The sequence below is a fragment of the Mobula birostris genome, chromosome 13, assembly GCF_030028105.1.
Source record: "Mobula birostris isolate sMobBir1 chromosome 13, sMobBir1.hap1, whole genome shotgun sequence".
NCBI classification, from domain to species: Eukaryota; Metazoa; Chordata; class Chondrichthyes; order Myliobatiformes; family Myliobatidae; genus Mobula; species Mobula birostris.
Genome location: NC_092382.1, coordinates 31,525,239 through 31,539,344, shown reverse-complemented (window position 1 = coordinate 31,539,344; position 14,106 = coordinate 31,525,239). Strand labels below are relative to the sequence as shown.

At 44.2% G+C, this 14,106-nt stretch overlaps 1 protein-coding gene across 3 annotated transcripts in view; it reads right to left on the bottom strand.

Moving 5' to 3' along the window:
* Positions 1–563: 563 nt before the first annotated feature.
* The window catches only part of LOC140208707 (uncharacterized), a 19,313-nt gene continuing 5,770 nt past the window's right edge, over positions 564–14,106 (bottom strand). The window contains exons 2-4 of one of the 3 annotated variants that reach the window (XR_011888880.1): positions 13,383–13,550; positions 3,707–5,344; positions 564–3,022 (exon numbers count right to left, since the gene is read on the bottom strand). Coding sequence is in view for 2 of the 3 variants with exons in the window: in XM_072277584.1 (XP_072133685.1) it covers positions 3,877–4,938 (1,062 nt within the window). In the remaining variant the exon portion in view is untranslated. Of the gene's footprint in view, positions 5,345–13,382; positions 13,551–14,106 lie in introns of all 3 variants that reach the window. The other 2 variants (XM_072277584.1, XM_072277585.1) reach the window with 2 other exon arrangements.

The following is a 14,106-nucleotide window of genomic DNA, read 5'->3' as shown; positions in this document are numbered from 1 at the left end:
CTGCATGACAATCCCCCATGACGATTGTAAGACTGCCCTTTTGGCACACATTTTCTATCTCCCATTGTCATTTGTGGATCACAGACTTACTGCTGTTTGGGGGTCTCTATACAATTCCCATCAGGGATTTTTTTTTTACATTTGCTCTTCCTTAATTCTACACACAGATTCTACACCTTCCAACCCCATGCCACCTCTTTCTAATGATTTTATTTAATATTTTACCAACAGAGCCACACAACCCCACTACCGGCTTGTTATTTCAAGAAACATATAAGTATCTGGGAAACAAGAGGACCTGCAGATGCTAGAAGTCTAGAGAACTACACACAAAGTACTGGAAGAGCTCAGCTTGTCAGGCAGCATCTATGGATGGGAATCAACATTTCAGGCCAAGACCCCTCTTTGGGACTCTTGATACCCATGTATCTGGAATGTCAACAAGCAAAGACAATAGAAAGTAGTGTGAAATAGGGAAAACCTTTGACAAAATTTAGTTCAAGGCTTAAAAAAAACCTGCCAAACAGAGATCAATAGCTAACAAATACAACAAAGGCAGTAAACACTTTCATCAAAAAGGACATTGACTTCCTTTTAATAAAAATATCTTAGTCGCATTTCAATCCATAAAATTTACAAACGTAAATAAGAAATTTAGAAAAGCATATTTACACTTAAACCCACTTAGATTAGCACTACCTTCGACAGAAGGAGGAATAGAAATAACACACATGGAAAAAAAACACAACAGTCAGATAAAACTTCTAAGTAAACATTTTCATCAAAAATGAACTGGATTCAGCACTCCCTGTGTGTATCTGCAATTGTGATAAGAAATACTAGAAAACTTAAATGAGAGGCCCATTCAGAAAAAAGAATCATCACTATGGAAGAAAACATTAACAGTGGAATGAGTATGACCCTCCATGGGAGACATCCCAGTGATCTGAGCAGAGGAGATGGTGACAAGGAAGCATCGAGCACCTGACTGAGAGTTGGAGACCTCTTCCCAGAAACAGAGGGGTTCCTTTCAGAAATACAGGACAAGGTGGTTAAGAAAAGGCAAAAAAAAATCAAAAATACATGAAATGCCAAGAAAAACCAGACACAATCCAACATATTCCAGGATCCTGCAGCAGTTTAACTCAGTTTGATTACTTATGAAGGTACAATCAAGTGGAAAGTATCATTGACCAAAATCGTGCTTTAAAATGCAAACTCATGAATGCCCTCCATCACTTCATAAAGGCACCAGAAATTCAAGCCTGATCCAGTTTTGGAGTCAAAATCTTACAAATTATTTGATAATCAACACATTATTTCAGATAGGACAATCCATAATAACCATGGGGATATAATATTACAGGATAAACAAGCAGGAACAACCCCCACAATAGAAAAAAACATTCCCAACACACACGTTCCTCGACCAGTGGAGCACCTCACCAATGGTGTTGTTTGTGTCATCAGTCACACAATCGAAATATTTTCTGTCAATCAGCTTCCAAATGTTGCTACTCTGTCATTCGTCGCCACACCCCACTGCTGATTCCCTTCTCCTCATCATACGTTCTTACTCTGACCATCATCCAGAGCCCCAAACTCTGCCCTGTGCAGACCCGCCTCTGGTTTCTGACCCTGCTCCATTGAACATCTAACTGATGGTTTCCCATTCTGCTTTCAGTCTTTAGAGGACAGTGGTGTTTTCAACAACCCTTCAGAAGCAGGGAAAATGACCCATAACGTGGAAATGAGTCGTGATTAAGGAGGTTAACTACCAATGTCATGCTCCTCAGCACAGAGATTAGAGGGGCGAAGAGCATCCCAGTCAGAACTGCAGTCAGCTCGACTTCTTCAGTCTGCAGAGAATTCAAGGGAAACCTCTTCACCCACAGAGTGGTGACTGTTTGGAACCCATCACCACAGGGAGAGTGAGAGATGAACAACAGGGGAGGATTTAAAAGGCCTGTCGTGGAACAGAATTACTGGCAGGGTCCAGCCGGCCTGAGTTGACTCTCTCCTGTACACTAGTTGTGTTATAAATTCACTAAGTAATGGAGACAGAGTTTAAAATAGAACTGATTTATTTGTCTCAGATACAGGAATATTAATCTCCAGTCCCATTAGAGGTGAATGTGCAGCAGAAGAAACTCCTCCCATGCCCAGTGACCAGGGTGCAGAACTGGGTGTGGTGAGCAGCAGCAATAATTGCAGAGTTCAGCACCGACAGTCACTGTTGAAATTGCATTCAGCAATGGTGATGGACAAATATCCAGCAAGCAGCTTACTGAAACTTTCTGCCAGTGTGAACCCAGCAGTCTGCCACAAGTGTATCACACTGCAAGGTTTCACCACTCATTTAATGGCCTCTCTGTAATGTTTCACTGCTGAAGTAACAGTTTCAGTGCAGCAGCAATGTTTAGGTTATGAATAGAGATAACAGGGTTTTAGATTGCGGTGCTATCCAATGTTACGTAACCGGCACTAATGAATGTCAATTGAGGCAGATTATATCCAAACAACCAAACATTTAGTAAATATCGATAAACACTGGGGTAAGAATGAAAACCTTAACCGGAAGTAAACTGCTACGTGGCCCTTCAACAAACCGCCACTCGGTACTATTTCTTAAAACGATAAATGCGAAAACAGTTCTTAAAGCAATAAATTCAAACACAGTTCTGAAAATGGTAAATTCAAAAATCCAAGAGATTTATACAGTCAATTGGGAGAGACTTCTCTGGAGAAGGATTTTCTTCATAGATGCGACTTTCCTGCAGGTTCTGTCCAAAGGATTCACGACGAAGGAAAAAGACGGCTTAAAGCAACTGACCTTTCTTCTGGCGAGCAAATCCTACATGAACTACCTTGCTCTTTTGGCAGCAGTTATCTTTGATGCAGGTCGCTACTTCTTCAATGAAGACTCAATAAGGTCAATCCTTTATTAAACTGCCAATCGATACCAACTTTTCTTAATCTTTCAGATCCTGTACTTCGATAAAGTCCTCACTCTCCAATACGACTGAAAAGGTACATCAACAAATCAGGCAGAAATTGGGTAAATTACAAGTCCAGCACTTTAGTACCTTACAACAGAACGTAAACCTCCGTTTGAAAAATGAAACAGCGTCATAAGCAAATACACAACAGAACGGAGTCTCTAGCTAACGTTCTAGCTGGAAAACTAACTGCGTCACCAGAGTCTCCCTCTTATATACCTGTTGAGAACAGGTCATCATGTGACCTCACATCGGCAGGAAAATTACATCCAGTGACCTCCAAAAAAAAAAAAACAAAAACCATTACATCATACTCACAAGACAGTCACAAGATATCCATGAGCAATGTAACACCAATGACAGAAATGTTCTTTCTTGTGAGTCTGGAAGAGAGATTTTCATGGTCTTTTGCCAAGGAGAGTTGAGAAGATGTGAATGGAGAGAGAGGGGTCTTTCTCTTTTTTTTTTTGTTTTCTTTACTAACCCTGTAGTCAAAGTCAGAATTATAAAGCTCAATTGTTTAATCACATATTGTGTACCATTTGTTATTTTGGGGTACTGATTCGTAACAGGGGACACATCGAGCAGCATCCACCCAAATGAGATTTCTTAAGTTTGGCCGGGCTGGGGGACTATCACCCCCCTATATTAAGCTGCTAGCTGAAGCAAGAGTTACATAAGGTTAGATGACTGAGTGAATCGCTTACCACATTCACAGCAGGTGAACGGCCTCTCCCCAGTATGAACTCAGCGATGCACATTTGATTGATTTGGCAAAGAGAATCTCTTCCCAAAGTCTGAGCAGGTGAATGGCCTCTCTCCAGTGTGAACTCTCTGATGTACCTTCAGTTGGGATGACCAAGTGAATCACTTCCCTTCAGTCTGAGCAGATGAATGGCCTCTCTCCAGTGTGAACTCTCTGATGTACCTTCAGTATAGATAACCGAGTGAATCCCTTCCCACAGTCCAAGCAGGTGAACGGCCGCTCCCCGGTGTGAACTCGCTGGTGTGCCATTAGGTCGGATGACCGAGTGAATCCTTTACCACAGTCTGAGCAGGTGAATGGCCTCTCTCCAGTGTGAACTCTCTGATGTACCTTTAGTTGGGATGAGGAAGTGACTCCCTTCCCACAGTCTGAGCAAGTGAACGGCCACTCCCCGGTGTGAACTGACCGGTGTGCTTGTAGGTGGGATGATCGAGTGAATCCCATCCCACAGTCTGAGCAGGTGAACGGCCTCACCCCAGTGTGAAATTGCTGATGTACCTTCAGTTGAGATGACGATGTGAATCCCTTCCCACAGTCTGAGCAGGTGAACGGCCTCTCTCCAGTGTGAACTGACTGGTGTGCTTGCATTTGGGATGATCGATTGAATCCCTTCCCGCAGTCTGAGCAGGAGATCAGCCTCTCTCCATTGTGAACTCTCTGATGCACCTTCAGTTTAGATAACCGAGTGAATCCTTTCCCACAGTCTGAGCAGGTGAACGGCCTCTCCCCTGTGTGAAGTGACTTGTGTACCAGTAGGTCGGATGACCGAGTGAATCCTTTCCCACAGTCTGAGCAGGTGAACGGCCTCTCTCCAGTGTGAAGTCTCTGATGTATCTTTAGTTGGGATGAGCAAGTGACTCCCTTCCCACAGTCTGAGCAGGTGAACGGCCACTCCCCGGTGTGAACTGACTTGTGCACCAGTAGATCGGATGAATTAGTGAATCCTTTCCCACAGTCTGAGCAGGTGAATGGCCGCTCTCCAGTGTGAACTGACCGGTGTGCTTGTAGGTGGGATGACTGGGTGAATCCCTTCCCGCAGTCTGAGCAGGTGAATGGCCTCTCTCCAGTGTGAACTCTCTGATGTACCTTCAGTTTAGATGCCTGAGTGAATCCCTTCCCACAATCTGAGCAGGTGAACGGCCGCTCCCCGGTGTGAACTCGCTGGTGACCCATTAGGTCAGATGACCGAGTGAATTCTTCCCCACAAATTCAGCAGATGATCAGCCTCTGCCCAGTGAGTACTGACTGGTGTGTCCACAGGTGGGAATACCAACTGAATCCCTTCTCACACACAGAACAGGTGAATGGCCTTGTCCCAGTGTGAACTTGCTGATGTACCTTCAGTTGAAATGACTAACTGAATCCATTCCCACTGACTGAGCAGATGAATGGGTTCCCCTGTGTAAAATGACGGGAATACCAGTCGGTCTGATGATCGAGAGAATCCTTCCCCAGAGTCTGAGCAGGAAGGATGATCGAGTGAATCCCTTGCCCCACTTCTTAAATATCTGGACGAAGACAGCAAAACTGGTGTGTTGTGTTCGAGATTCCCGTAGACAAATTCCTTGTTGTTTTTAATCTGTAAAAAGATTTACAAAATCGATCAATGAGTGAAGGACAACATTTCAGATGAGATCACTTGAGTTGCCAAGGTGTGATCTGGTATCACACCGTTACAGTGAGGTTCAACCCAAGTTAGAGAGAGAAATCATCTTCTAACTGGGCACAGTGCTGGTATCTGTAATGACCATCAAACTCTCTGATGCTGTTCCTATCTCTCTAAGAATGGGGCATTTCTGCCGTCTCCAATCTGTGACCTGGCTCAGTGTGACTCTCTCCATTGGTATTATTCCTTGTTCGCACTGAGCTGCATGGGTTCCTGTCCCCACAGTAACTGAAACACTCTCACACAAATAGCCGGCAGTGCATTCCACGCACCCACCACTCTCTGTGTAAAAAACTTAGCCCTGACATCCCCTCGGTATCTGTTTCCAAGCACCTTAAAACTATGCCCCTCGTGTTAGCCATTTCAGCCCTGGGAAAAAAACCTCTGGCTATCCACATGATCAATGCCCCTCATCATCTAAAACACCTAAAAAAGGCTCTAAACATAAACAAGAAAATTATACATTGCTGTGAGGATTTGCCAGAAATACTGTATACAAAATTATGAGGGTATAGATACGGTAAATACAAGCAGCTTTTTCCACTGAGGTTGGGTGGAATGACAACCAGATGTCATGGGTAAATGGAGAAGGTAAAAATTTTACGGGAACATTTGGAAAAGCTCTTTACTGAAATGGTCATGAGAGTGTGGAATGAGATGCCAGCACAAGTGAAGAATATGAGCTCAGTTTCACCATTTAAAAGAAGTTTGGATGGGAGCCTGGATGGTAGGGGTATGGAGGGCGATGGTCCCGGTGCAGGTAGTTGCATTAGACAGCCTAAGTGTTTTTTCAGCATTGACTAGATGGGCTAAATAGCCTGTTTCTGCACTGAACATCCCCATGTTTCTATGACAGAGAAGCTGGCCAAACTTGTTTGGAAGGGAAAAGATAGGAGTGACAACAGAGCAGCAATGGCTGGAGTTTCTGGGAGCAGTTCGGGAGCTGAGTGATCGATACATCCCAAAGAAGTGGAAGCATTGGAAAGGCAGGAGGCCACAACCGTGGCTGAAATGGGAAGCCAAACTGAAGGCAAACAAAAGAGCAAAAACTATTGGGAAGCTTTTAGAAACCAACAGAAGACGACTTAAAAAAAAAGTCAGGTGAGCATGGGGGTGGAATTACAATATTGTATTCATTAATGAGTCTTGGTAGCACCCAACAGTGTGAGGCATTTTGAGGAACGAAATATCTGGGGCCTCAATATCTCTTGAAAACCAAGGTTCCCTGCACGAGTTACCTTTCAACTTTTATTTTGTCAGGCACATACAAACTAGACACCCTCAAAATTTCACTTCTGAAGGCCTCCCACTTACAAGTACTCCTTTGCCAGAAAACAGCTTGCCCCAAACCACACTTGTCAGATCCTTTCTGATACCATCAAAATTGACCTTTCTCCAATTTAGAATCTCAACCCATGATCCAGACCTCTCTTTTTCCATATTTACTTTGAATCTCATGGAATTATGATCACTACTTTCTGTCACCAGCCCTGGATCATTTCTTAACAGTTTATTGCACACTTCGACGTAGGGAATTCTATGAACTGATTAAGGGCACATTTGACAAACTCTACCCCATCTAGTCCTTTTACAGTATGAGAGTCCCAGTCAAAATATGGAAAGTTAAAATCACTTACTGTATCAACCTTTGTTTCTTGGCATGGTCTACCATCTCTCTACAAATTTGTTCCTCTAAATTCCTCAGACTGTTAGGTGCAACCAAGTCCCAATAATGGCTACAATATCATAATTCCCTGTCCTGAGTTCATCTGGATGTCCTACGATGCTTCTTGCATTGTGATATACTCAGCTCAGCACATTCATCGCACCATACTCAATCATTTGATCGCTGACTCTATCTGAGGTCTGAACAATATCTGACTGGTGTCAAGAAAACAAACTCTCCCTCATTGTCACAAAAACAAAGGAGCTGATTGTGGATGACAGAAGGAATGGAGACAGGCTAACCCCTATTGACATCAATGGATCTGGGGTTGAGAGGGTGAACAGCTTTAAGTTCCTCGGCATAAACATCACCGAGGATCTCACATGGTCTGTACATACCGGTTGTGTTGTGAAAAGAGCACAACAGCACCTCTTTCACCTCAGACGGTTGAAGAAGTTTGGGATGGGCTCCAAATCCTAAGAACTTTCTACAGGGACACAATAGAGAACATCCTGACTGGCTGCATCACTGCCTGGTATGGGAACTGTACTTCCCTTAATCGCAGGAACCTGCAGAGAGTGGTGCAGACAGCCCAGCGCATCTGTAGATGTGAACTTCCCACTATTCAGGACATTTACAGAGACAGGTGTGTAAAAAGGGCCCAAAGGATATTGGGGACCCAAATCACCACAACCACAAACTGTTCCTGCTGCTACCATCGAGGAAACGGTACCACAGCAAAAGGACCAACAGGCTCCGGGACATCATCTTCCACCAGGCCATCAGACTGATTAATTCATGCTGATACAATTGCATTTCTATGTTATATTGACTGTCCTGTGTACAAACTATTTATTATAATTTACTATAAATTACACATTGCACATTTAGTCGGGGACATAACGTGAAGATTTCTACTAATCATGTATATGAAGGATGTATGTAATAAAGTCAATTCAATTCACCCTCTCCACTATCTGTTCTGTCATTCTGGCTCCCATTCCCTCGACAACTTATTTTAACCACATCACCCCCTCCCCCCCACACTAGCACTAGCGAGCCTTACCACTGGGATATTAGTCCCCTGTTGTTCTGTTCCCCTAACGAACAAATCCCCTATCACCCCTTTGACTTTCCTCTGCCAGGTAAATCCCCCCAACAGTTTCTAAAGTGGTCCACCTGTTGTTGTGTGGGATGGACACAAGAGTAGTCTGCAATGGCTATTTAACCTCATTCCCCTTCCTGACTTTCACCAAGTTTCCTGTGCCCTGCACTTCGGGTGTAACTCACCTCTCTTCATGTCATATCTATCACCCACTCCAGCTCCTGGATGATCCGGAATTCATGCATTTCGAGTTCCAGCTCCTTAAAGTGCAGGGTTACAAGCTGCAGCTGGATGCACATCTTGTAGGTGAGGACATCAGGGACAGTGGAGGTCTCCCCACCTTCCCACCAATGTACCCTCTAATTTGTAATGACCAGTGTGCACATAAATCTTGTATTGTGCTTTTTTCACCCAGTGTGTACAGTGAATTTTATATAAAGAGGTATTCATTTTAACAGCTATCAAATCATTGTCGATAAGAACTTTGATTTCCTCTGGGTTTGATCGAGTTCATCTGCATTCTCACACAAACTATGTAGCAGGCCTGTAACGGGTAATGAAAGATTTTCTCACCAGAGCTTTTGCACATTGTCCATATTTGGTTTGCTTGCTGAATTACGCTTCAAAAAGTCAGATTTCTAAATATCACTCCACTTCTTCCCACTTGTAAATTCTCCAGCAACTTTTGCATCCCCACAATACACACAGGTGACACCAGTTTCTGTATTGTACGTAAATATTTCCCCTGAACCCTCCTGAGGAATTGAGGATATATTAAAAAAATCATTTTGATCCTATGTAACCTCTGGCTGCAAGAATAACTGGGACTGTATAGGAATTTTTGAACTGAAGTAAACTCTGTCTTCTGCAGTTAGCTAAGACAGGCTCATTACTGGTTCTCTGCGGCTTGCAGAGAGATGCACTGAGAGCTGATAACATTATACCTTGCACCCCCTTTAGCTGATAATATTATACATTGTATCCTCATCTGAGTAAAGGGAGGAGGACTCGCCGATCAGGACAGGAATGAACATCTCTCTGTAATTAAATCAGGGCCTTGCAAAGGGAATACCTGATAAGGACTGGACAATATATCAATCTGTAATTAAAACCTTGATTTAGCGAACTCTCTTATCTAAGTAATTAAGAATGCTGACCAATTAAATTAGCCAACATGATTAAAACTAATAATAAGGATTGGCCTGACAATGACCAAAATCAAATGCAACGAGCTTTGACATATTATTGGGACCCGGTTTTCCAAACCATATCAACCCCAACAGGAACTAATATTAAAGATGAATATCTTAATTAACGAGAGCTGTAGAACTCATCTCCTTCTACCTTAGGCCACAAACTTATCAATCACCCCTGCTGTGGGCACTTTCTGGAGGTCCAAGATCCGTATGCAGCACGACCGCTGGACTAAGTGTGTAAATGTAGGACCGGGCTATGTTGAAAAATAAATATGTGAGGTTTTCTAAAATTGACTCCTCCTACCTTAGGCCAAGAACTTATCAATCACCCCTCGTGCTCACCGCTCTACAGCTACCTCGAGTTCTGGCTATTATTAAATGTGCGGCCCACAGTCACATGTCCGACCGGGTCACTAAAGGCAACGCTTTAGCAGATTAGACAGTGAAAACTGCGGCACAATCCTCGGTAGTTGTAGTCCCCTCGGGTTCCCGTCGAACAACCGTCCGTGACTGAAGCAGAACGGGTTTGCCAGACATGCGGGAGGTACGTACTTTTCAGGGGGACGCCTCTGAGGAGGAGCGCAAACTGTGGTCCCAGATGGGGTGTCGGAAAGACCCCGACCCAGGTTTTCAGATCACCCCAGTGGGACAGGTTTGTGTTCCTACACAGTTTTTACCAATATTGGTCGATTATATACATAATTGTACACACCTAGAAAAGGAGGGAATGGTCGGTAACCTGTACCCTGCACACCAGGTACGACTCCCTTGACAGGTGAATCTTTCTCGTGTCTACAAGTTGATTTTATTGTATTGCCTGGAGTATATTGCTATAGATACTGCTTAGTTATTATAGATGTGTTTAGTAGATGGATTGAAGCTATTCCAACTACCAATAATACTGGTATGACTGTTGTGAAGGTATTATTATGGGAAATAATTCCCAGGTACTGAGAAACTGAGAGATACTGAGCTCTGACAACGGCCCACGCTTTGTGGTGAAAGTAGATAAACAGACATGTAACAACATGTAACAACTTGGCTATCCAGCAACAATTCCACTGTGCACACAACCCACAGGCCACTGGCATTGTGGAAAGAGCCAATGGCACTCTGAAGAGTAAATTGGCCAAACTAACGGCGGAGACTGGACTCACTTGGTTGAAGGTTCTACCGTTAGCCCTGTTCCACATGAGGGTTACCCCACAGGGGAAAACAGGGTTGTCACCAGCTGAAATCATTTATGGACCGCCCATGAGGACACCCTGGGGACCAAGACCTTGGGTATTGTTCCCAGTAAGTCTACCAGCAAAATTCAATATGCATACCCTAGGGGAAGAGATGGGGAAATATACATGCAAACTAACCAAAATTTTCCAAGCATTACATTCACAGGTACGACAGGCTTGCAAGGGAGAGAACTACCCCGCAGAGAGGAGTTACTATCTCACCCTAGAACCTGGGGATTTTGTCCTGATCAAGAACTGGGATCGAGGGAATCTCAGACCTCGGTGGAGAGGACCATATCAGGTGTTACTGACCACTCCCACGTCTGTGAAACTGAAGGGGCAATCTCGGTGGATACATCGAACAGACTGCAAACATGTTACTGAAGGAACTGAGCAGAAGGACTCTCTCGGACTAAAGGAAGATGTATTGGTTGATAGTGGTATTTGTGTTTATGTCTTTCAGAGGGCTCACCCCAGCATCCGGGGGCCCCCATGTTAACACCTTTCTGTCTCTGTGTCACACGTATGCCAAACAGGTAGAACTAGGTGTCTGCTGGGTTTGTGCTGAAACTCCACAGCATGGTAAAACTATGATTACAATGTCAGAAATCCCGCTCAACCAGAGTGAGGAACTCTCAGCCTGGGCTTTCTCAAATAACACCCGGGGAAGAGAGGTGAGGAACTGTGGTCTAGTCAGAGATGACTGTGGCTGTCAGTGTTTTGAGGGATGGTATCTCAGGCCTCCACCAAACAGAAGTTCCTATACTGGGAAACATGCATCCTGGCCATACTTGCAGGTGGCCAGCAGCAGAGAAGAATAACTAAGACTGAACAACTTTGGATGATCACTTTTCTCTCCTATGGAGTAGCCAGGAATTCACGAGAGATAATCAATTTGGCTACAGCACTTGAGGAGCTGGCCACAATACTGCAGGGGCCCTGACAGAAACACAGGCCCAAGGAACAAAAATATCCACTGAAATTATTGCAATTTGGCAAACAGTCCTACAGAATCGTATGGCTTTAGATTTTATCCCAGCTGAGAAAGGGGGAACCTGTGCTATTATTGATGCAGAATGCTACACTTATTTCCCTAATGAGCCTACTAACATTACATCCCTCTCTGGCCAAGGAGACTGCAGCATTAAGTAGGGCAGGATTTACATGGGGTCACCGAAGGGTCGAAATGGGGGTCTTCAAAGGCCTGTTCGGTAATATGTGGGGCATGATATTGCATTATGGCCTAATAGTTGTACATATCATTGTTATAATTACTGTTGTACACTGTTTTTACCCACTGATAAGCCAATGCTGTACTCGGTTGCTTTCTCTGTAAAACATTACTGCTTTGATCATCATGTAATGGTCAAAAGGAGATCATTGTGGACTTCAGGCATGGCGGGAGTCACACTCACGTCCCCATCTACAACAACGGATCTGTAATGGAGCGTGTATCAAGCTTCAAATTCCTCGGTGTCCACATTTCCGAGGATCTCACCTGGTCCCTGAACTCCTCCATCCTGATCAAAAAGGCGCAACACGCCTTTATTTCCTGCGCAGCATGAAGAAAGCTCACCTCTGTCCCAGGATATTGACGGACTTTTACCGCTGTACCATTGAGAGCATACTCACCAACTGCATCTCAGTGTGGTATGGCAATTGTCCCGTATCGGACTGCAAAGCACTCCAGTGTGTGATGAAAACTGCACAGCGGATTATCGGCACCCACTTGCCCACCATTGAGAACATCTACCATAAACGCTGCCTGGGCAGGGCGAAACACATTATCAAGGATGCATCTCACCCTAACCATGGACTTTTTACTCTCCTCCCATCCAGCAGGCGCTACAGGAGCCTCCGCTCCCGCACCAGCAGGCACAGGAAGAGCTTCTTCCCTGAGGCTGTGACCCTGCTGAACCTCACATCACAGCACTAAGCAGTATTGCATCCATATTGTACTGTCTCAGTACTTTTATATTTGTGTGCTGTAGTACTTTTTTAATTCACAGTTATTTTGTAAGTAACACTATTCTTTGCATTTCTGGTCAGATGCTAAATGCATTTCATTGGCTTTGTATTTGTACTCAGCACAATGACAATAAAGTTGAATCTAATGATAAGATATGTTAAAGGATTAACTCTTTGTTAAACAATAGCAGCCTGTTTTTCTGAAAGAAACTGCTGATTGTCAACAGATGTGCTAAGCCACGCTGAGCCACATTTCTCCTTGAGGGTGGCTAGCTGGGGTTTCAGGATGCTTATCTCCTTGTGCACTCATGTGTAGAGATAGGACAGATTCAGTCTGTTGTGTGTGTGTAAGCCATTATGACTATTTTGTAATTTGTCTTTAGCAAATAACTTTGGCTCCAGCCTGTCTTGTGTGGGGGGTATCTGGACGGATATATCTGTGGTGTAAGGGGAATTGTTAGTCAGTTAGTGGATTGGGCAGAACAGTCATACACTGTTCCTGTTTGAGCGGCTAACTGAGTAAGGCCAAAGTGCGTGGAATAAAGAGTTTGTACTTACACGGTCTCTGAGAGACTTTATCTGGATTCGACTTCCACAGAATGGGAGTGGTATTAAAGGGCTGGGCTGCTGGAAGCACATTACCAGACCTGGAGTGATTGCAGCTGGGTCTGACAGAGGCATAACTGGTTCTTCTGGGCACATTCAGTCTCACACCAACTATTTCCTGCCTTCCTTTGTACAGGTATGCAATGTCTAAAGGACCAGTGTTTGAGTAAATGAGACTCACCAAACTTTCTCCTGACTGAATCACTGGATTCTCCGAGTCAGATGGGTGCTCTCCAGTTGATGCTCTCAATCCTCGGGCTGGTTCACTTGTTGCTGTTCCCTCATCTTCAGTCGTGGTTCGCTTCCAGTTGGGGTTTTTCTTCCAATAAATCTGTCACCGCAGGTCTAACTTTAACATGAAAGACAATGAAGCACATTAACAATAAAAAGGAAAAACAAACATTTCTGCTTAATGTTACTAAGAACAAAACTCACTGAAACTTGCCCCTCACATCTCCTCTGACCGTAAATGTATTCGACTTTTCAACCTCTTTGAATCGTCTGTCCACTCCATCTGTTCCTCTCATAATCTTATAAACGTCCATCCAGTCTCAGGCCAGCCTGTTCCGCTCTGGAGAAAACAACCCAAGTTTGTCCAGCCTCTCATTACAGCTCATGCCCTCTAACCCAGGCTAACCTCTTCTGCGCCCTCTCCAAAGCCCCATCATCCTTCCCAGAGTGGGGTGATCAGAACTGTATGAAACACTCCGGATGTGGCCTGACTGGAGTTTCATAAATCTGCAACACAACTTCCTGACGTTTGAACTCAATGCATCAACTAATGAAGACAACCACGCCATTTGCCTTCTTAACCACCTGATCAATCTGTGCAGTCTCTCTCAGGGAGCAATGAACTTGGAGTCTAAGATCCCTCTGATCATCAACACTGTTCAGGGTTTTGCATT